General features: G+C 30.5%; 1 protein-coding gene across 3 annotated transcripts in view; it reads left to right on the plus strand.

Moving 5' to 3' along the window:
- LOC142333118 (putative multidrug resistance-associated protein lethal(2)03659) overlaps positions 1-24,492 on the plus strand; it is a 229,813-nt gene that overhangs the window by 138,388 nt on the left and 66,933 nt on the right. For all 3 annotated transcript variants that reach the window (XM_075380037.1, XM_075380039.1, XM_075380038.1), the window contains exons 5-10: positions 362-605; positions 6,486-6,708; positions 13,615-13,771; positions 15,600-15,738; positions 17,604-17,714; positions 23,325-23,588. In XM_075380037.1, the coding sequence (XP_075236152.1) occupies positions 362-605; positions 6,486-6,708; positions 13,615-13,771; positions 15,600-15,738; positions 17,604-17,714; positions 23,325-23,588 (1,138 nt within the window). The remainder of the gene's footprint in view (positions 1-361; positions 606-6,485; positions 6,709-13,614; positions 13,772-15,599; positions 15,739-17,603; positions 17,715-23,324; positions 23,589-24,492) is intronic.

Here is a 24,492-nt window from a genome sequence, read left to right on the forward strand (position 1 = left end):
GTAGTGACTTATGACCCATATTAAGCCTATTATCAAATGGGTAAATTGGCATCTAACATATCTATCCTAGTCACTTGCATATATGCACGATTTTTTTGTGTGTGTATTTTGCTCAACATTTATTGTGCTGCATGTTACTTCAGATCATCTTTATTTTATATTTAAAAGCTTCATAAATTTTTTATTTAATGTTTCATTTTAATATTTGGTAATCATTTCTTTTTAATGTTCTTTTTAATTGATTTTTTTTTATGCTATTAGAATTTTTTTAAATTGTTAGAACTGTGTAAATGAGAACATTAGAATACTTTAGTATTTTAAAGAAAAATTCATTATTCATCTTTTGGATTTTGTTTTTCAGAACATCTCAGCCTTTATTTTTAGGTAGATTAATAAGATATTTTACTCAGCAACAAATAAAGAGCGATGAAGAAAAAGTGGTTAGTACAGATAATTTAATTACATTAGAACAGGCGTATTGGTATGCTGGTGGTGTAATATTATGTTCCACATTATCTGTGATAATTATGCATCCTTATATGATGGGTGTTTTTCATATTGGTATGAAGATAAGAGTTGGATGCTGCTCTCTTATTTACAGAAAGGTAAAGTATATATTTTTTATAGTTAAATTAATTATGGGAGTATTTAACTAAAATTAAAATTGTGTGTTTTTATGTTCACATATCCAAGATTACAGCTCACTAAAATCTAATGGCCTTGCATTTTTTTTAACTAGTATGTGCGTGAGCTTATCACTACGCTTAAAAAAAGGTTGTAATTAACACTTAAAAAAATAACCTAGGAATGTCGTCTGATCATAAAGGACTTTTACAGCTAAAAAGATTGAAACGGTATTTTAATGTAATTTAGAAATTAATTTCTTTTATTAATGCAGGTTTAATAAAGAGGAAATTTAAAAAGAGATGTTCTTTTTTGCATAAGTTAGTACTCGGTGAGTGAAAAAGCCTGTATAAAACAAATCAACACAATTCAATTTGAAATGTATTTTAAAAGAAATATATATAATACAAAATATAAATCGTAAATAAATGTGTGTGCAATGTTCTTTTTAATTTATCTTTAAAATGTATAAGCTTAATAAGGATTGTAAATCATTTTTTGTTATTTAAAAATGTTATCTAAACGATTAGATCATTTTTTGAAAAAAAGTACATAAAAATTAAGATAATGACAAATGATACTAATAAATAATTCATTAAAATAATTACTAACGAAAATATAATCTTAATAAATTAAAAATTATTACTGAATTAAAACTATTTTCAAATAAAACAGAAAAAATTAAAATTATTTGTTTTTGTTGATGAAATTTCACAGAAGCTTTGAAGTTTTTATGTGAAACAGGGAAATAGAATTCTGCAGCTTATGAAAACTGCCATGCCTGACCAGGATTCAAACCTGGGGCCTCTGATTGTAAGGCTGAGATACTACTGCTTCGCCAAATGACTCATTTACAAATTAATGGAAATTGTTATCTCAAAGGACCTTTTAAAACTAATTATCAGTGCTCTTCATTGATGGAAATTTTGATAGCACTTTTAGAGAAAATAAATTATTCATAATTTACAGTACGCTTGTAATTAATTAAAAAAAAGTAATAGTTATAGGATAAACAACCATACGAGTCACAGAATTTATAAATAACCATACCAGAGAATTTACTTACAGTGCAGACAATAATGTAAGCAAGTGAATTGAAAGCGATTCAATAAATTCTATGTAACTTTTTATACATATTTATTTAAAATTTGAATAATGGAAATATGTGCGAAGCTGGAAGATGAAGAGGACAACAATGATTTAGTGTTAATGGAGTGTAGTTGTAGAACGGCATTAGATGCGTGTAGACTGTAATATTGCAATTGTGCCGTAGACAAATACAATTTACATAGACTTATTGCGACTGCATAAATTTTAGTCATGTATTCGGGAAAGCAAATGAGAATTTTGAAGGTAGACAAACATATAAGATATTCTAAAATGAATTATGGTGTGGGTAATTAATTATTTTTATCATTTTTCAGATTTTTTACAACTCTATGACATTATTTAATACCATTTTTATAATATTTATTGCTGCAATTCTTTTCTTTCTCTTGGAATGTCCTTTTTTTTAATTTAAGTTTGTACTTTTATGCGTTCATCTTAACAGAAGTTACATATAGTACTTAATTTTTTAGTTTAATATTTATTCATAGTAATATTATGCATAAATATTATACAGTTAAATGTGTTTATTCTGTTACATGTAACAGTTTTCTATTTATGTTTTTTTTTTCTCTGTTTGCATTGTCATAATTTTTCTCAGCCAAATAAAAATTTTTTTTTTGTTCAATATGTTATCAATTACAAATTACATTCTTTGACTTAGAATCTGTTGTAGAATTAATTTTAATGTGTAACTATAAAACTTCATAATTGCTAGCCGAAAGAGTCAACAGATGAGTTTTTTAGTAACCACTCTTGAAAAAAATAATAGTTTTTTAAGTCGGCTTTAAATTTGTACATTTTGATGTCAGTGTTTCTATAACAACTGATTATTTACCAATTCTTAATTGGATGCCGACTTCAAAAAGTCAATATGTCTCAAAAGAGCTGAAAAATGACTTTTTTTATTGGGTGTTTTAAGTTGGTTTTGATTGTTTATTTTTTAAAGATATTTTGTTTTCATTTAAAATATAGACAGGTTTACAAAAATACCCAGCTTGTATTAAATATACCTTTTGGAAGAAATGCCAAGGCAAAAAAACTTGTTTCTCGATAAAAGTAACAAACATGTGCTGAGAAATAGTTCACTACCAAGCATGAGTCTCTTTGTAATGGAATTATGGATTATTCTATTTTGTTTGATTATAAATGTTAGTTTACCTTGGTTTTCTTACTAATTTGTTGGTTTTTTCTTAAAAGTGGAGTAACAGAGTAATATCCAGCTATGTATCATTATACTACAACTATTCAATACTAAGCAAAAAAATTAAAAAAAACAAAGAAAGGTATAATCAAATTGTCTATGTAGAGAATATTATTAAAAAATTTTTTTTAACAGTTTGGAGAAAGAACACCAGTGAGGACATGTACATATGATGTCATGTGATAAAATAACAAAGTGGTGTAGAGAGTTTAAAGATGGTAGAACAAACATTCATGATGAACAGAGAAGTTTGACCCCACACCATATGCAAAACTGTCAATCTACTCAACAGTTTTCTTGAGATATTCTGAGCCTTTTGCTCACAGTCCCGACCTGGCACCAAATGACTTTTTTTTCATTTTGAAAGACCACATGGGCGGAAAATGCTTTTCAACTGACAAAAAAGTGAAGAATGCCATGTGTGAATGGTAAAAGAAGGTGGCGGCGGCAGGGATGTACAACATAGGAATGTGAAAATTGATATCCCGGGGAACCAGTGCTTGGGACTTAATGGTGCATATATAGAAAAATAATGGTATACTTGTAAAATATATCATATAAGATTCATTAATAAATTTGCTTTTTTTGTAAATTGTTTTAACCTTACTTTTCGAACATACCTTGTAATCCTTGACTACATTTAGGCGCTTGTCCCATATTCTGATAGCTTAATAGTAAAGAACTGTTCACCTCAGTGTCCGAGTTATTCTTGTTCCATACTCTTGAACTGCACATTCATGTTGAATTGGGTGCAATTAAAAACTCTTTGAGAGGATCAAAGCAAAAAAAAAAAAAATGTGGCAACACTATTAAAAGCATGTGGCAACACCTCTTGATCCAATTTTTGGCAACTGACATCTTTCCTGAATATGAGCTGAGGAGGTTTACCCCTGGTGAGCTAAGTAACGCTATCGGACAACTCGGTAATAAAAAGAGCCCCGGCACTGATAGAATCCCTGCTGCTATACTCAAAGGCCTTGTAAAACAGCTTCCCTGGCAGATGACTGATATAGCTATAGATGACTGATATAGTTGGCAGCGAAGAAAGTAACTACTTGGATAGCAGATGTCAGAAGAGGTACTTGGAGAACAAGAGGGATTCCGTTACTTGTCTCCCTAGACATTAAGAATGCTTTTGGCTCCATCAAATGGAGCCATATTCACAGTGCATTATTGGCTAAGAACGTAAGCCCATATCTTAGGAGACGGGTGAGGAGATACCTCTCTGACAGATCGTGCAGAATTGCAACGCAAAGTGGAGATTTGGAAGTCAAATACACAGTGGAGTTCCCCAGGGCTCCGTTTTGGGCCCGTTATTATGGGTTTTAACTTTTGACGGAATCCTGAATTTGGATTATCCTGCAGGTGTCGAGGTCATTGCCTATGCAGATGACCTGGTGATCCTTGCGAGTGATAGACATGCACTGGAAGTACAAAATAAGGCCAATTTGGCACTACAGATGATAGAAAACTGGCTATGCAATAAAAATTTAGTGCTGAACATTGATAAATGCAAATTTATCACTTTCACTAGAAGAAGGATCATTGATCGGCTGGATATCAGGATCAATGGTCAACCAATAGCAGAAACTGATAAGCTGAAGTACCTAGGCATTACCTTTCAGAGGAACGGTTCCTTCACTGAACATATAAACGAAGTTTGTAACAGAGCTAACAGAATGATAAAATCTTTAAATATCATTATGACGAACCAAATAACACCTAAGGCGTCAAAGAGAAGGGTCGTAGCATCTTCGGTAATATCGTCCATGCTTTATGCGGTGCCGGTTTGGTGATTTTCAGTGCAAGTAAAGAAAAACCTGGCACGTATGATCAGGACCCATAGGAGACTGTTGCTTGGAGTGATTTCTGCATGTAGGACGGTCTCCTATGAGGCTTTGTGTGTGCTTGCTGGAGTCCCACCGATTGATTTATTGGCACTTTTAAGAGTTGAAAGAGACCAGGAAGTTGGAATTCACAAATCAAGGCAAAGGCTAATGGCAAAGTGGCAGGACAGGTGGAATGAGAATGGCCCTGGAGGTAGAACAAAGAGACTCATTCCCGATATTAAAAGCTGGATATATAGGAAGCATGGGGAAGTGAATTTTCACCTGTCACAATACTTTACAGGGCATGGCAACTTTAATTTTTACTTGCACAGAATCGGTAGAAGAGCATCGACGGAATGTATGTATTGCGATCGCGAAGATGATGTTGAGCACACATTTACTGACTGCCATAAATGGAGAGAAGAATTAGTAGACATCGATCTATCATCTGATGGTAACAGCAGATTAATTAATCACATGTTGCAGAGTGAAGTTGCCTGGAAGAGGGTTGATTCAGCTATTAAGAAAATATTAATGCAGAAAAATGAGGACGAGAGGAGTTTGGGGTTCTGATCTTAGTATAGGGAAGGGCGGATAGCCCCAGTGGTGAGGATTGGCATGCTGAGGTGTGCCAGTTTCGATGAGCCACTGGGGACTCCAAGGGTTTTCAAGGGATAGGAAAGATCAAAGAAAAGACCCAATCGTCACATCAAGACAATCATGGTATGGCGTGGCGATATATATAGATGGGCATATCAATAGACTCAAAAGAACTGACCGGTGGACCGACCTGCCATGCTGGACATACAGCCGGTAGGTGGGAAGGCCCATTTGAGTACAACAGGCACTCCCCTGGGTGGCGCAATACCAACCAGTCGGACCGGCCCAGGGGAGGAGAGTCAAAAAAAAATAAAATTCAGGTTATGGATAATGAAATGGATGTGCCAACACTTGTGCTATAAATTTCAGCCATTTCCAAAATTTTTATGTGTCTTCCTTGCAAACAAGATCACACACAGGTCAACAAAAAATAAAAATAATTTGGAACTGAAATAAAAATAGATGAATTAGAATGTATTTTTATGCTGAATCTTAAAATGAAATCAGTATTTCTTCATCATGCTCAGATTTTTAGTTATGACCCTTTAAAATATTGAGAAACTTCTTAAGTAATAGAATAAAAGAAATAATAATTACAATTAAAATTCCTACTTTTATTTTGTAGACTTTTTGTTTATCTTAATTTTTTTTCCTTATTTTCCTTTTGTGTTCAGTGAAGTCTTCTCTTTTTATTATCCAGAAGTAGTCACTTCATAGATTCACCCCATCTGCCTTGATAATGTTGTACCATCTGAAATATATCTTGGTGAAACCTTTCTCCTTGTTCGTTGCTGATGTCACTTAAGTTTAAAGGGAAAAAGTCCAAATGAGAATGTAAAAAATGAATCTTCAATAAGAGTTCATTTATAAGCTGATCATGGTTTTTGTATTTTTTGTTTCCAAGAAAACCAGTAACGACATCCCTTGAAATTCTTTTCAGACAGTTGGATATTTTCAATGTTAGGGGTACCAATGTCAGACAGTTTCAATTTATTCTATTGAATAGTTTTTCCTGCTGTTGCCATTTGTCTCTTTAATTATTGAACAATCCTCATAGATTGTGCTTATATTATAATAATTTTTTATTTATCAATGTATTTGAAATACTGTTTATTTTACAGGCTCTTCGTCTATCTAAAACAGCTTTAGGTCAAACAACAGTTGGTCAAATTGTTAATTTATTATCTAATGATGTCAACCGTTATGATATATCAGCTATATTTATGCACTACCTCTGGGTTGGACCACTAGAAACTGTAGTTGTTACTTACTTTTTATGGCAGGAAATTGGTATAGCATCTGTTGTTGGTGTAGCAGCACTACTGATTGTTATACCATTACAAGGTATTTATTATTATTTTTAAAAAAATTAATAATTCTGTTTTTAGCCTTTTAAAATTATATTACTTTCACATTATTTTTCTTAGGTCATAGAAGAGTTTAATGATTGAAGGAGTTTAATTTTATCCTTCGAATTGAAGATTCAAGGTGTTTAATTTCTAGAATATGTCGACTATGCAGTTCAGTTTCATCACAAATAAACCAACTTGAAATTTCTCGCAATAAAATAGTAATGGTGAATGTACTGCACCCATGTCTTTACAAACTGCAGAAAAGATTCTTGATTTTAGGGATTTCATTTTTATATTGTTTATTACAGTTACAACCATCGTTAGCACAATATTCAGATCAGGATTCATTTCTTTGGAAGCCAGATCTTCTATGTGGATGATGCAATGTGTCCAGACACACTGTGGAGATTTTTGTTACACAAATGCTTATATAATTTGGAATCTTCCAGAAGTTGAACAAGCACCATCGGTGCATATTCTGATGCAATTTTTTCACTCTCGGTTTGCCTCGTTTATAAAATCATATAAGATAGCAAATAATGCGAGTGTTGTTGCTTTGAGTTCTGTTGGTTTGCAGAAAAGTAGTTCTTCTAATGCTGACTTATCATCACAAAATTGAATAGGCAATGAAATGAGCATCTTTATTGTTACCTGTTACCTGATCAAGCAGCTGAATTAAAAACAATTTGTCATGCAAAAAGCAGATGCTGTACTTCTTAGTACAATTATCTGGTAAAATTATCTACAAACATAGTTTCTACAATATCAGTTGCAGTGGCAAAATAAGCTCCTCACCAATGGTGTGAGGCTTTTTTTTATACCTGACTATTTTGTATGAACTTTGTAAGAAGCAAATAAAACTTTTTCACTCACAAAGTTTTTTTTAAAAATTATGCTTATTTTTCATATGATTTTAATTTTAATTCGAGGAATTCTCGGGGTTTGTTAACATACTCACTATGAAGCGTTTCCAAATGCCGTTTAAGTTTATGCTATCTGCTGCCAAAATTTTTGAGCAAATGCCACACAGGAGCCTTTCTTCTCCAATAACTTCAGTACTGGTAAACCAAAAGTTTAAGTATTGAGAATATTTTCCTGATTTTGTTTTTGGAACCATGCTCTTCTGTGCATTTTATGATGCTTTATCATCGTGTAATGCTCGCTTAAGTCCGCTTAAAGTTTATCCATGATTCTGTATAAATCTACTGCCATCAATGTTTAATACTGTGAAGTGCAATTAACACCCAAATTACAACGTACATATTCACGATAAGATTCGATAGCGATAGAAGGATCGACTTGACTGGGACTGGCTGGACTCGAATAAGGTGGAGCATTTATACACATTTCCGCAGTCAATTAGCTAAATAATGGGAAATATAATGTGAAGATGTTCCAGAATGTTTGAGACAAGTTGGAACTTCTTGCAAAGCTGTGAGAATGTCTGATTTGGTGTACATAAGGCAGAGAGCAATAGACAGGCATCGATTTTGGTTTTGTCGATGCAGCAGATTGGTGTTTCCAAATATCAATAAATTTACTTATTTTGGTAATTTATAAGGTTTGTAATTATGATCATAGTCTAGCTTTAGTGTCAAAATGCTCAAAATATTACTGTTGTATACATTGTTATTGTATGAGAGGGGATGTGATGAAAATTATGATTGAAAATTGGGTCGCAAATACTGAAAGGTTGAGGAACACTGTCGTAAGGTATTACTTCAGAGGATGAATGTAAATGACATGTAGTCAGTTTCTGGTTGACCAGTATCCTTGATCTAGTATTCAAATCTTTATAAAAGTAACTAACTACCTTTACTAGGATATGAATCTCTGAACTCTCTACTTCAAAATCAGCTGATTTGTGATGACCACTTTATCACTAGACCAACCTGGTGGTTTAAATCTCTCACACTTGGGCAGAAGAAAACCCCCAAGGGCCTATTACAAGTCATTTCCATCGAACTTTTTCTTTTAATATGTAGTATGGTCTTCTTTGTGATAATCTCATAGGCTCTTTTTTTACCGCCAAAGCTACTGTAGAGCAGTACTTGCATTTTTTGCAAACAAACCTGATGGAACTCTTGGAAGAAATTCCACTTGCAGATAGGGTACAGATGTGGTTTTTCAATGATGCAGCAGCTGCTCACTACTGTCTTGGTTTGATGAATCATTTATATAACACATTTAGTATATAATGAATGGGTCGAAACAGTCCAATATAATGGCTACTTTGATCTCCTGATCAGCAGACGTTTTCCTTTGGAGTTGGATGAGTCGTTAGCCTATTCTGCTTGTATTAGCACATAAGAAGAATTGAGACATCATATGATAGAAGCTGGAGCTACTGTTTGAAATAATAATGATGCTATTAGATGTACTTGGCTAGCATGGATTCACCGAGCTGAATTATGCATTGGAGGGATGGGTGGGCCACATTGAGCAACTGCTTTAAAGAAATGTTTGCAGCTTTATCAAGTAACCACTTTGATATTTAATAATTTTTAGAAAAAAAAAGTTTGTGATTTTATTTTTTTAAAATTTATTCTTTATTAATTTTTTCTGTTTTGTTAAGTTTTCATTTACATATGTTGTCTAAACATTGACAAAAATTGTTCTGATTAAAATCGTATCACTCTTCCGATCCAGTTTTTGTGTTTTGTTTCTAATTAAAGTTGAACTTCTAAAATTTGTGTTTAATGTTAATAGATGTTATTTACATCACCTTTCTCAGAATTAAATTTTCTGCAATGTTAACTAGAAATTTTTGTTTGTTTATTGGTAAATTAACGAAGTTATTTCATTCCAAACCTAAAAAAAGGTGCATTTTCTGATGATTGTGTTTTTACCCTTTTTTCTTATGATCTAAGTGAGATAGAGTTCTGCGATCACTTTTATTCAGTTTCTTAGATCAAAAACCATAACAAAGTACCAAATTTACCCCTTGATTTATACCCCCAAGAATTTTAGTACAGTTTAATTTCATAAAGGATCAGAAGGAGGGCTAAATGTTTCGCGAGCCAAAATTCTACTGTTGTTTTTATTTGTTTAAATTCATTCACCTACCTAACCATTCCAGAACTGGCTGTAAAATTGTTATAGTCACCAATTATTTCTGATATTTTAGGTTTTTTCTGATTAAGGATGCCAGATCATGAAAATACATCTAGCCTTTCATTAGTTTCATTCCATTTTTCATATTTGGATGGCATTTTTTTTCGTTGGATACATTAGTGCTGTGCTATTTGAGTTTTTATTTAATACAATATGAAACTTGAATCTGAAAACTGTTGTTTATTAAAATTAATAATATGATGTATAGTAGAATGGGAAGACATACGCTGCAATTAAAGAAAAAATTTACCCCATTTTCAGTTAAAAGAATGTATATGTTAAATATTCTCTTTCATTTCATAACCTTCAGTGCAGTGTAATTTAGTTACTTATTTCAAATAACTTATAGTTGGCCCTTCATACTGAAATTTTATAATCATACGCTTGTTATTTTTTTTGTGTACAATAGATAAATATTGTATTCATTGCAGTTTGTTCTGGAACATTTAAAAAATATTTTTTCAGTCATTTTAGATAACTAGGGTTCAGTTAAGTTGTATTCAAATGATTAGAAATCTATAGTTCTGCATGAAATAATTGTTAATGATTAGACAATGTTTTAATTTTTTGTTCGCTTAAACCTAGTTACAAAATATGTGTAACTACTGAAATATATATTTTCTGTTCAAAAACATTTATGACAACATAACTACTTGAAAAATAAACCTCTCATTATATACAGAAGGTAATTTTAGTATATTTAATATAAAAATGTACAGAAATAACACTAAAGTCACTGACTGTTTAATTTTCATTATTAAAAAAGAGTTTTTTTATTTCACTCATTTTTCCTTTTAAGAATGTTTTTTTATTAATTATGTAATTAAATATAATGTATGTATTTATTAGTGTATATTTACTGTAATGAACAATTCTTGTGTAATATTATTACAGAATAAGATTAACCAATTTCTCTATTAACCTTCTGTCACTTGCGCCAATTTTTATAATATCCTGTCACTCGCCTGTTGGATTTATCAAACTTTTCTTTTTTTTCATTAATTATATGGTAAATTTTAATTTCATTATTATTACTATTGTTTTAAAATGTAAATTATGAAAATAAGGAAATGACTAGTAATAATATGTTTTAAAATGTTTGATATTTATGCTTTCACAACTTCTAAGTTTTTTGTGTTAATATAGAAATACATTATTTATTTGACAGAAGTATAAAAAAACAAAAACATTTCTAAGTGATTTGAAATATTGTTATAAAAAATTTTAGTGATGAATATTTTCATAACTTTTTATATATAACATTTTTTGTGAAGAAGATTTTTTAATTTGACATATGTGATTGTTGTGTTGCTAATTTTTTTTTTTTACATCCAAATAAATCCCTTTTCTTATTTTTTGAATTGACTCTTCAGTTTCTCGTTTCGCATTTTCTTTTGCAAGACCAATTTTTTTTTTTTTTAATTTATGTCTATTAGCAGTGATAAATATTGCTTCTCTCTTCACCAAATGCTCTTTTATCATGTCCACTAACTATGTTATAAAGAAATTTTTGTCCCAATGGGGGAAGTCTGTGGTTTTAACGTAGAAAAAATTATTGTGCATTTATTTTGGTGATGTTTAGGATAGAGTAGTGTAACTAATGCCCACTCTGGTTATTCATGAAACAGGATATGTAACACATTTTGTCTAGTATCTATTTGACCTTTTGTTGCATGTTAGTCTGAGATAATGACTGGTTTTCTGGCTCTGCATCTTTTCGATTTCAACATTTGTAGAAGATATGAATATTACTGATTTGTATTTTTTAGTCGCATAGCTAAAAAGAGTTACTTTTTTAAAACTATAAATGGAAATTTTGATGAATCAATTTAATTTATTTTTTTCTATAGGCAAGTAAGGTTTTTGTTTAAGTTTTATATTGTTTTGGTTAAAAGTTTTACTATATTTGATGGAATGATTTTATTGTCAAAAACTAAAATTAAGGGAAAAAAACAGGATTTTACCTCTTTCATGTTTTGTCAGTAAAAGTCTGAAAATAGAATAGTGGAGATAAAAGAACCAAAACATACAAAGAAGTGAAAGCTAGGTAAAAAAATGTATGTCTGTTTGACAAGATCCAACATCCTGATTGATGGAAGGTTAATATAAGTCATTTGTTTTTGAGAAAAACTTAAAATTCTAAAAATGTTGACTTTTATTTTTGTAAAGTTTATTTTAGTTTCAGTATGGATACAAACATTACAATATTAAGTCAGTATGCATCAGTTTTGTCTGATGCAATATTTACTGCAATATCTGGGGTTTAATTAATATATTAGGTTGCTGTATGAACTTGTCTGTTTAGTTTGTAATTTTGAAAACAGTGTAGTAACATTTTTTCTTGAAATTTTGTATGACTGTTTGTTTATATATATATATATACAAGGCAAGTCTTTAAAGTAAGTGCTGTTTTGAAATTAAAAAAAAACAAGTATACTATTCTTAACAATTTTATTTTTACATGAAAGCCTGTACTTTAATCTACTTTTCTACATAATTCCCACCAGTATTAAGGCACTTGTTGTATTGTGCAACCAGCTTTTGAACACCATCATCATAGACGTCTGCCGCCTGATTTAATAACCACTGCAACACGTGACACCAATTATCATCGCTAATTTGGTTATAATTTCATAGACAACACTTCTTGAAATTTGAGGAAACTCTTCAGATAATGAAGAAATCATAAAGCGTCTGTTCTATCTCACTTTTTCATCAACTTTCTGCACCAAATTTTCAGTAATGACAAGGTCGTCCTTTCTGTTCCTCCTCATGAACATTCTGGCACCCATCTTTAAAAGCTCTAACCTATTTTTGTACCATTCCATCGCTCATAATGTTTTCTCCATACAGTTCACTGATCTGATGATGAATTTCAGTCGCTTGCATGCCTTTACCACTAAGAAAATGAATCACATCATGTATTTCACAGTCAGTGAGATTCTCGATCATCGGAGGCATTTTAAATACTCAAACAAATGTAAACACAGTCGAATATTTCTGTAATGGTGTCTGTGGCTTACCAATAGGTGCGGGTACACAGTGCCTATGTGTGGAATGCTGACCTCAGCATAGCAGCAGCAGAATTTCAAAATGTTACTTACTTTAAAAACACACCTCGTATTATTGTTATTTCTATCACTTGACGTGTTTTTAATTTTATTTTGTATTTTACGTAGCATACTGGCTGAAAGTTTCATTACCTGTGGTTAATCTAAGTTTTTTTGTGACAAAATTGTATGTATTAAATGATGTAAAAAAGATCGCTTGTAGTGCTGTGAAGGGTGAATTGTTGCAGATAAATGAGTCAGTTAAGTAGGTTTTGTATGTCTGTTTTAAAATTATATTTATCTGTTTTGGATATGGTGAGATCCATAAATTTAAGTAATTTATTGTGTTCTTATTCTGCAGTGAAATATAATTTGAGTTGTTGATAAATATGAGAATATTTGTCATGGTTTTATGTCTCCTTTGTACAAAAGTCTGATATGATTACTTAGCAAAGCTAATGCAATATCTTGCTTGTGTGTTTCTTACTGGTAAATTTTATTTTTTTGTGAATATTTTCAGAGTATAAAAACATTTCTTTCAGGAGTCTACAAATGGGCAAACCTATATATAGATCTAGCCGACTATAATATTTGCATGTTACATGTGAAGTAATCTTGTTCTGTTGTGGTTACTTAGTCTTAGACTTAGCTGCTGCAGAGATAGTAATTGATTGTTACCGTAATTGTTCTGGTGTTGATATTAAAAGATGAAATTTTTATATTTTTGTTTATAGCTTGGCTGGGTAAAAAGAGTTCATCTTTACGATTGAGAACAGCAATTAAAACTGATGAAAGAGTTCGTCTAATGAATGAAATTATATCTGGAATACAAGTAATTAAAATGTATACATGGGAAAAACCATTTGCTAAATTAGTATCATATGCAAGAAGGTGAGATTTATAATACAGTATTCTATAAATGTTTTTGTGTGTTTTGTATTAATTTGTCATCTGAACACTAAATAAATTTTATTTCAATTTTTTTTTTTATTTTCATAATATATCAGTTGACTCTCATTACCTTATCAATTTTTCCTTAACCTTTTCACATCATTTAGTCTGGGAACTGGTTATGTACGGCGGCGTCAGTTTTAAAACGCTGTTACAAAATCATTTTATATTGCATCTAAATCAGTTATTTTGTTTTATATTCACAAAGGAATCAGTTTTATTACACAATTTGAACGACGCTTATACGATGTAAAATGTTTTATTTAGACTAGGAAGAATATGACCATTTTTTTCTCAGAAATGTGCTTGTGTGTGTGTGTGTGTGTGTGTGTGTGTGTGTGTGTGTGTGTGTGTGTGTGTGTGTGTGTGTGACTTGTGTATTATAATTGCTATGACGATTATGGATTTATTTATTGTTTACAAAAAGTTTTCTTGTGGGGATATCAGAAAGACAGAGTACACTGCAACAAACCTCAGACTATTCAGCAATTGAAGGCCAACATCTACGAAGAAAGTAATGAATAAGCCAAGAAACATTAAGACAGACGATTCTTTAAAAAGATTCCATCAATGTTAAGAGCAAAATGTTTGCCACTTGAAGGACAAAATTTATAAAACTAAATAAAAATAATTTGCAAGAACCATGTTTACTGTTTTTTAAAGGATAAAGGTTAATTTGTAATAAATAAAAATATTATATTTTAAAGTGGTCCACTGATTTTGGACCATCCAGTAGTATACAGTTCTGCATGTATGTGGCGGTCTTAAACTGCTTACTAATCTGGATTGTTAAATAAGTATGAACATTCTTTATTTTCTTTAGAAAAGTATAACATTTTTGTATGTGTAGGTTCTATAATATGTATAATGTTACTTGAGATAACCTTGTTGACAGAATTTATCAGTTAGTTTTAATTATCTCGGTATATAGTGCGAAATGTGCATTTCTTGATATTTTTTTTTTTTTAGTTTCCTCTGCCGACATTTATCATTATAATGTAACTGCACTTACGGCCAGTAATATATGATAATATTACTCATCAATGTTTAGAAAGCTCAACTGGCACGCAGGTTGGGGATGAACTGCTAGATTGGAGACTGGCTTCTTACTATCTTTGATGTCCTGTTATATTCCTTCCACTGTACTACTAGCAGTCCCAACATTACATCAGACATCCCAGGTAGACCTAGTGTGCATCTATGTTTTATGCTTTCTAAACTTTGTTGAGTGCTAATATTTTTTTCAAAAAATCAACCAGTTTTACAGAAATAGAAAGCGATGCTTTGATTTTACTTAACAGCCTTTTATATAGAGTAATGTTGAAAAATTTTGAGTCGGTGTTATTATAATTTTTATGAAAAAATTAAATATATTATTGGAACATAGATTATTCTTATGTGGTCTTGTTTTTTTTCCATTCATTTAAACATTTTTTATAAATTAAAAAAAATTAACTTAAATAAACAAAATTTATAGTAACAGTAAAGTGTCTTTATTTTAAAATAGTTACAAACATTTTATCAGAAAAAATGTGTAAAAAAAAAAGTACAAAAAAAATTTGTCGTTATTAACTTTTTTTTTATGTACCATACAAATTGATTAGATCAATACAGAATCGATATCAATTAAATGTACAGCAATAAACAATCAGTTTGCAGGAAAGCATTTTGCACATAAAACAGGTTGTTATAGTGGGTTAAACGTTTTTGTTTTTTAATTTTTTTTTAGATTTTAGAAGTAATAAAATAATTTTTTTACTGTTTTTAGGAAAGAAATTAATGTAATTAGAAAAACATCATATGTACGTGGATTATTACTTTCTTTTATAATATTTCATACAAGAGTTGCTATATTTTTGAGTGTATTCTCTTACGCAGTGCAAGGATACCCTATTAATGCTGAAAAGGTAAATGAATAATTAAAAAATTATATTTAAATGGATATTTTCATTTTTCACTTCTATGAAAGTGGGATTATAGAGTGCTGAGTAGCACTCGGTTCAACCAAACAGGAAAGGAAGTTGTAAAACTTACATACTAAAGTGTGTCCCATATAAAACGCAACCCATCAATCACTCATCCATGAAATTTCAAAGTCAAGCTTACTCCCCTACTCATTACTGAAATGGACTCATCCAACATCTGAACATCACGGCGACGCAGTAGAACACTACCGATAGTAACAACAATGCAATCATAACATTCAGTATATTGCTAGAGACAAGATGGTGTTTTTGCTAGATACGTGTTTTCATTGTTGAGTCGTACTTCAGTACGAAATCAGCGGTTGCAGTGCAAGATTTGTTTCACCATAAGTACCCAGATAAACCAGCTCCTAACAAAACATCAGTATTAAGGTTAGTTGCAAAATTTAGAGAGATAGGTTCTGTTAATAACAAGGAACACAAAAGCTCTGCGTCAGTGTTGAATACAGATACAGTCACTGAAATCAAAGACCGATTACTCGCCTCGCCAAATAAACCGATCAGACGTTTGTCTGCTGAAATTAATTTGTCTAAATCAACTGTTCATTGGGCGACCAAACAACTACAATTACGACCTTATCGCATTCAAACGGTTCATCAACTTCTTGAGCCCGACAAAGAAAAACGGCTACAATGGTTCCGTTGATTTCTGCGACTTAATGGTATGGACTGGAATTAGTGTTATGGATTCGTTATTTTTCACAGATGAAGCACAGTTTCATTTGGATGGTTACATAAACAGCCAAAACAGTAGAATTTGGAGTGCTGAAAATCCCCACGTTTATCACGAAAAACAATTACACCCGCAGAAGTTGGGTGTGTGATGCGGAAGAATATAATCGGTCCTATTTTTTTCAAATACACCATTAATGCAGAACGATATCAGGATATTTTATTTCAGTTTATTATACTCTTGGAAGAGGAAGACAGACACTGCTGGCTACTACATGACGGTGCGACATCGCACTACGCAGGTTCAACTTCTGATTTTGTTGAGGAATTCTTTGGTAATCATGTTATCGGTCGAGGCTTGTGTCCACCAAGATCTCCAGATTTGACTGTGACGGATTTTTTTCTATGGGGTTACCTCAAAGAAAAAGCCTACAGCAACAAACCATGAACACTTGAAAGTCAATATTGAACAAGCTGTATTAAATATCCAGCCACAAACTTTGAAAAAATTTGCAAGAAACGCTGTAAAAAGAATTGAAGCTTGTATTCAAGAAGATGGCGGCCACTTCCAACATTTACTCTAAATGTAAGGTTAGAAACCTTAGTAATAATAAAAAGATAGATAAAAAGATATAAAGATAGTAATAATAAAAATTACATTTACATTTTCACATACCTTTTTATTATTTCAATACCTACCAATATAAGGTTGGGTTGCGTTTTATATGGGACACCCTTTATAAGAGCAGCTGCTTACAGTTCATTAAAGTCACATCTTACTAACTGTAAACATGGGCTATATATAAATTTATGCCTCCCTGGAGCATGAGTATATGCTCCAAATAATTTTCAGTAGTGGATGAATTGTGAAATATCTTTGAATAATTAATATGTACTTAAATCACTTCTGCTATTTATATTTGTAATTTATCTTATATTGACGTGATGTATATATTTTATGCTCCATTCATAATAAAGATTATACGAGTATATTTATAAAATCGTGATTTTTTATTATTCACTTATACAATTATATCTGTAGTCCCTTTAATTGCCTCTGTGTGTTAATAGATTTATTAAAATCTGTCAGGTTTTATTATTTTCCTTTTTTTCAGGTCTTTGTTGTTACATCATATTATAATATTCTTCGTCAGACAATGACTGTATTTTTTCCTCAAGGTATTGGTCAAGTTGCCGAAGCTTTAGTTTCAACGAAACGACTTCAGGTTGTTATAATAAATTATTTTTATTATTTAATATTTTTAACCAGAAATTATCTAGGTAATAAACATTATTTTAAGAACTGAGTGTGTGGTATCGATGTAAATTTGTATGAGTCTGAGACCATTCTATGTTGTCCATGTATGAACAATTCTTCTTTAAAGCAATGCGGTTAATAGCGATGACTTATTGCTGTTAGCAGTAGTTTTATGTACTTATGTTCATCTGTTGATATTAAATCACTCATATTTATAGTGACTGTGAATACACCAGTGAATCTAGTTTTTCATTAAATATGAAAATTCATGTTTAGAAATTATTCTTACAGTTAAAAAACTTTTGGGAATGATTCAGTTTTGGTAATGACATTTTAAAAACAATCGGGAATTTGTTGAAACCGATGCACCTTCTTGAAGATCTTCAACTAGTTGAGATATACATGCACATGTAATTTACTATAATCAATAAAAATTGATAATAGACAGTGATTACATATTGTAGTAATTCATAAACTATTTTTTCAGAAATTTTGATGCAGGAAATTGTTACAAAATATGGAGGCAGTAAATTTTTTTTGTTTCACGTGTCACAAGATCAGAAGAAATTCTGAGCTATCTTATACATAACTTTTCTGAAATTATTTATAATTTACTCAGATTTTCTCAAATAGTTTATAAACACATGTGAGTAATAGTGATGGCTGTAATCTTAAACTAAAGTCCTCCATCCCAATGGAATTCATCGGGATTTCCACATCTAAACAAGGGTTGGTAAACTCAGAGAAAAACAAGATTTATTATGATCTTTTTTTCTTAATGATAAAGGTTTTGTTTACTATAAATAAGCTCTCTGCTACTGAATATAATTAAAGAGTAATTTACTGAAGTCCCTTGCTAATTAACACGTATACGATGGACGAGTATAACTCATCCGACCATCTTTGTTCAGTTGAATGACGGACGAGTATACATCGTCCTTGTGTTTAAAATTCTATATCTTTTATTAGGACAATTCCAGGTCGTCTTTTATTGATTTTAAAAGTTCAGTGTTTCTTCATATATGAAGTTGTTTTCTCTATCTGTTGGATAATCTTTAAACTCTGTTAGTTTCAGTGAAATGATATTTGTGAGGCAAGTTTGCTTACATGCATGCTGATTTATTTTCCATTCTATTGACACAATCATTTTTGTTTAAAAATTAACAAATTGAGTTAATGTGTTAATTTGACCTAAATGAGTCAAATTGTACTGTATCTTGGATGATAGTAATGGAGAAAATTCTAATTCTGACCAAGAAATTGAGATTGTGTCTATTGAACATGAACAAATTAGTGAATTATTTTGATAGTGTTTCTGAAGGGGAACTAGATGATGAATATAGAGACCCGACATACAAAGATCTGGTTATTTGTGATTATGATTTGTATTCAAGGGATGAATATTATGACCACCGACATTCAAAAGTAAAAACAGTTGTTTCTGTTACTAAACTCTCGGTAACTGATATTATTTCTAATAATTGTACTTCTAGGTCTACTGTTACTCCTCTTGGTTTTTTTCTGAAATTCCTTACAATTCTGTTAGTACCGAATTAGATTTAGGCCTACTTTCAACTTGTATCAGCTCCTGTTATTGGCGAAGTTATACTCTCATAACTTTGTACCAGCTGTTATAATTAATTTTTTTTTTTTTTTTTATAAAATAGTTTCTAAGAATAATAATGTTCCTATCTATACATAATTTTCAAGTGTAAATAATCAGAAGTGAGTGAAACAGTAGTATTCACTGGAAGTAAAATGAAAGACGGATTCTGGTTTTGTGCTGTGTTTAAAAAAAAGTTTTTCTTTCAAGTGACATAATGTTTTCTCCAAAGTGATATCTAAATGAATTCTTATTATATTGAAAGAGTGTGTTTCTGTGTTTATAAAAATATGTTATCTACAATATAAATAACTTAAAATTCATTTAATAATTACAAAAATATTAAGTTCTTGCATAACAGCTGTTTTTTTCTGTGTTTGAAAAGGGAATTTGAACGTGACACATAAACTCTGGGAAGTCACATGTGTCTTTTTTTATGTAGAACAAATCTGCATGTATTTTTATTTCAGATGATAAAACTCATGTAAGAAAATTTTACAATTATGATAAATAGGAATTTTTTTAAACCGGTCTAAATTTAAAAATTTAGACCAGTTGCCATGGACCACCATGTGCTGAGAATCACACGATTCAAATTGTTAAGGGAACCAACAAGGAAATGGCTTTGTTTGTGGGAAAGTAATGATTGGTAGATTTATAAACATAAATTATCTATTTGCCAACTCTTGCAGAAATTTTTTTTCACAGTAAAAATTAGAATGTTTTTAGCCTCTCCCTGACATCCCATATTTGATTTGAGATCTTGATATTATGCAGTATCTGATTGTAACCCAGTTAAAGAACTTGAGGTTTTTAAAAAGTGAAAGTAATACTTAAAAAGTTTTTAAATATAACACTTTGTTTCTAAGAGCCATTATGTTCTAAGAGCCACAATACTGTTTTTATATAACAGATTACTTTCTGGACACATTTTATTATTGTTATTACGTAAGGTTTCAATCCATATAAGAAGACAGTTTTAATGGTAAATTTTTTATGTAATCTTGTAAAGAAATTAAACCATATCTGTTTCTTTATATCTTTAAATTTTGACTTCTTTAACATTGTTTATGAATAACGTTTTTGCAATTGACCTTCATTCAGTGATTCTAAGAAGTATTATTTTCCTGTCATATTAGTTATACATTTTTCATGACTGAAAATTCATTACTAGTATTTTCCTGAGTATTTAAAATATTTTAAAATACAAAATTTTTAAAAAATAAAACTTAAAAATATTTTGTTATGCTGTTCAGAACAGTGTTTTGAGCCAGAAATCATAAAACCTGTTTCACTAAAAAGGTGGCAGAGTGTTGTCTAGGATTTCATAAAATATTTATTTATATGTTTGTGTAAATAAAATACTCTACATTGATATATATATCCAGTTCCCAATCCGTACCTGCACCTCCATCTTCTTTTTTCTTGAAAGCTATTCTCGGTCTCATCCTTCCTACTTTCTTACAGTTGAAGCCTTCACACTTCATCTTTTAAGATCGCGTAATCATCATTCATCATTCCTATTGCCATTTTGTTTGGGCACTTCTCTTTCATTTCTATTCATTCCATTCACATTGAAAGTTTTGCTTTTTATATCCTCTTGATACGAATTGATACCACTTTTAACAAATTTTTCAATTCCCAAACGAATTGTTCATTTCTAATTAATTTATATGTTCCTTCTTAATTATCTCATTGTGCTGTATAGAAATTTCATTTCTCGAGTCTGAATTCTGCTCTAATCCTGTACCGACACGGTCAGTATTTCCCATTGTATTTGTTACTTTTAGAATATAACAGATCCCTTATGTGAACATTTTTACACAACTGCCCAAAAAGGAGTGTAATGTTTTTGGGGTGCATGTATGTTTGTTTCACCATAGCAGCTCAACGGCCAAACCGATTTAGATGTTTGACCCCACGCATTGGTGGAATCCTTATATTATAGGCTATATAAATATGTTTATATTTATGTGTAATTTTAATTAAAAGACCACAAAAAATCATATATATGATTCTAAATTGATAATCCAATAATAGTATTTTCAGTATCAATTTATTTGTGTCGAAAATAGTTGTATTTTAAGATCTGCTACGACATTGAATGAATGAATTACAGTGGTAAAATTTTATAATTATTATTACTGTTGTTGTTTATTGTATATAAATATTTAAGAAAAAAATTTTATGATTTTTTGACGGGCAGTATATTCGATCATGTAAGCACGTTCTTTCTTCTTGCTCTTATTTGTTTGTGTTGCTTCATTTTGCTATTGCTAAATATTAACTATTAAATATTAAATAATATTAGACTTTGCTAAATACTAATATTAATTTATTGTTTCTTCTTACTTATTGTTTATAAATATTTAAGAAAATAAATCATGATTTTCTTATGGGCAGTATGTCTGATCATGTAACCATGTTCTTTATTCTTGCTCTTATTTGTTGGTATTGCTTCATCTTATTACTGTTAAATATTAACTAATAATCTGTTTATTTTATTAATAAATAATAATAAATAAAAATACAAATATAAATTATAAATAAAAATAATCTACGCTTAGAAATTAAATAAATTAAGTAATCTGTGAATTGACAACAGACTGCACCCCTGCTTCTAGCAGGAGAGAGTCATGGAAGGAACTGTGTGCAGCCACATTGGTCTGCTTTGTACCACAATTTTTGTACTAAATATTAACTAATAATCCCTTTTTTTATTTAATTTTCATAATTGTTTTTATTATTTACATGACTGCCCAAAAAGGAGTGCAATGTTTTTAGAGTGAATGTATGTGTGCATGTTTGTTTGTTTGTTCGTTCATTCGTTCCACTGTAGCAGCTCAACAACCAAATTGATTTAGATCAATGACCCCCTGTATTGGAATTATTACATTTCTGGGATAGTGTCATAGGCTGTATATATGTATGCATATTTATAAAAGTATATGTATTAGTGTAGATTTGCCGGTCGAAGCACAAACTTTAATGAATTGAATTAATGAACTGTGGAACCTCTATCACTGTGTGAGCTGGGTGTGAACTGAGTGATTCGAATCAATCGAATGAAATAAAATAATATTATATTAAATAAATTTAAATAATTTCTGTTTGACTTCCTGTGGGGACAGTGTGTGAGAATAGTATGATGAGGTATTGTAAGCACCTTGTATGTGGCTAAACCAATCATCACTATCAACTGGTAATAAACGGGATGCCTCTTGGGTGCTGTTTTGGGAGGTGCAATGGGGTGCTCTCATAATATCTCTGCAAACAATCGTCTGGTTTTCAAAATTCAAATGGAGGTATTTGTTAGTAGGTTGAAGGGTAACTTTTGCATGCATCAAGTACACTCTTGTTGTAATAGATTACAGTTATTCAGAAATGTTGTTATATCTTTGCAACCAATCTTCCAGTTTTCAAAATTGAAATGGTATTTGGTAGTATAATACAAAATCATGATGGAAAAAAACCAGAATATATATATATCCTTTAAAACCCTCATTAACAATTTAATTTGTGATGTAATAGATCCTCCAATCTCCCTGGGAAGGGAGTGGTAGTGTCTGGCTTTCATCTTGAATATTTTCTGAGTTTCAATAGTCAAGCATGCCAATTTTCACACTCCATTATCACACAGTTCATTATCATCTATATAAAATAAATTAAATAATTATAATTGTGTGTCATCTGTTACTTTATGACTAAATAAATAATTTTTTTTAATAATAATTTTTTATTGAAAACTCTGTGTAATAGATAATTATTAATTGGCATATTAAATAAATAAATGATTTCAGTTTTATCCTATACGCAAATGTTTGTGAAATACGAATCCAAGATTTACTATTAAGCATCTGTTAATTGATTTGGATAATATTGTAATTTTGAAATATTAGATTTAATTGTCTAGCTAATAATTTTTATTATTGCAATTTTAATAAAATACTGGATTTTTCTTTCATCTTAATTTAGAAATTCATGTTATATGATGAAACAGTAAGTGTAAATTCTAAACATATTGCTGATGTTGGGTTAGAAAAGGTAAATGGTGTTAAAGTTGGAAATTCATATAATAAAACAGGACCACCGGTTGAACAGTATGAACATTCAATAAATATGATAAACGTTACCGCAAAATGGACACCAGACCTTAATGAAAATACGCTCAACAATATTAGTATTAAATTTCCAGCTGGGAAACTGTCTACAATTATTGGACCTGTTGGTTCTGGAAAGGTAACATATTAATTAATTTTGTAAACAGTACTTTTATTTTTACTAAATTTTTCCATTCAGTAGGAAACTAATTTTATCTTCTGTGTGACAGTAGTAAAATTTATCTGTTGCATTCTAATTTAGAAAAACTTCAGTTTTTTTTTTAATGATAAGGAATTAAGGACAAAACATATGTATTATGAGGTTTGAATAATCTACCTATATTTAAACTACATAATGAAACAAACAGTACTGCATGAAGTGCTTGAAAGTCTTTTTCAGGCACCAGGGATCCATTTTTATCACAATTTTACAAGTGACCTTTTAGGGCTATCTTTATCCCCAGGGTAGGAACAGCACATTACTGATAATGATTTTGGATGAACAGGGCTAAATATATGCTGTAAAAAAACATTGATTACAATGTTACTATAAAGGTAATAATGATAAACTTTCAAAAACTGCAGATCCAAAATGAAGTTATTGTGGTTTATATTCGTTGATGAATTTTGATTAAAGATTTTAAATAGTTTATACAAAGAATATTTTTTCTAGAAGTTAACTGAAGGTTCTCTTCTAGTTAATACAGAATTTAACCCGTTAACCAGTGTACTTTTGTATTTAAATAACTGCAAAAATAGACTGGAGGTACACTTTTATATTTAGTTTAACTTTGGCTTTACAAAGTGTACGTACTCATAAGTATAATAACAGGTTTGATATTTTTGACTGTTAGAAATAAATAACATGAAGTAATAGAGACTGCCATTTCCACTACTGGTCCAATTAATTTTTGTTTAAGAGTCAATCTATACTGGTTGTAATAATAGATTGGTAAGGAAAATTGTTGATAATTTTATCTTTCAGTGCTTTCCATTTGATAATTTAAAATTATGCAAAATAAATTAAATCAATTTTGCTATCA

The sequence above is a fragment of the Lycorma delicatula genome, chromosome 12, assembly GCF_047948215.1.
Source record: "Lycorma delicatula isolate Av1 chromosome 12, ASM4794821v1, whole genome shotgun sequence".
NCBI classification, from domain to species: domain Eukaryota; kingdom Metazoa; phylum Arthropoda; class Insecta; order Hemiptera; family Fulgoridae; genus Lycorma; species Lycorma delicatula.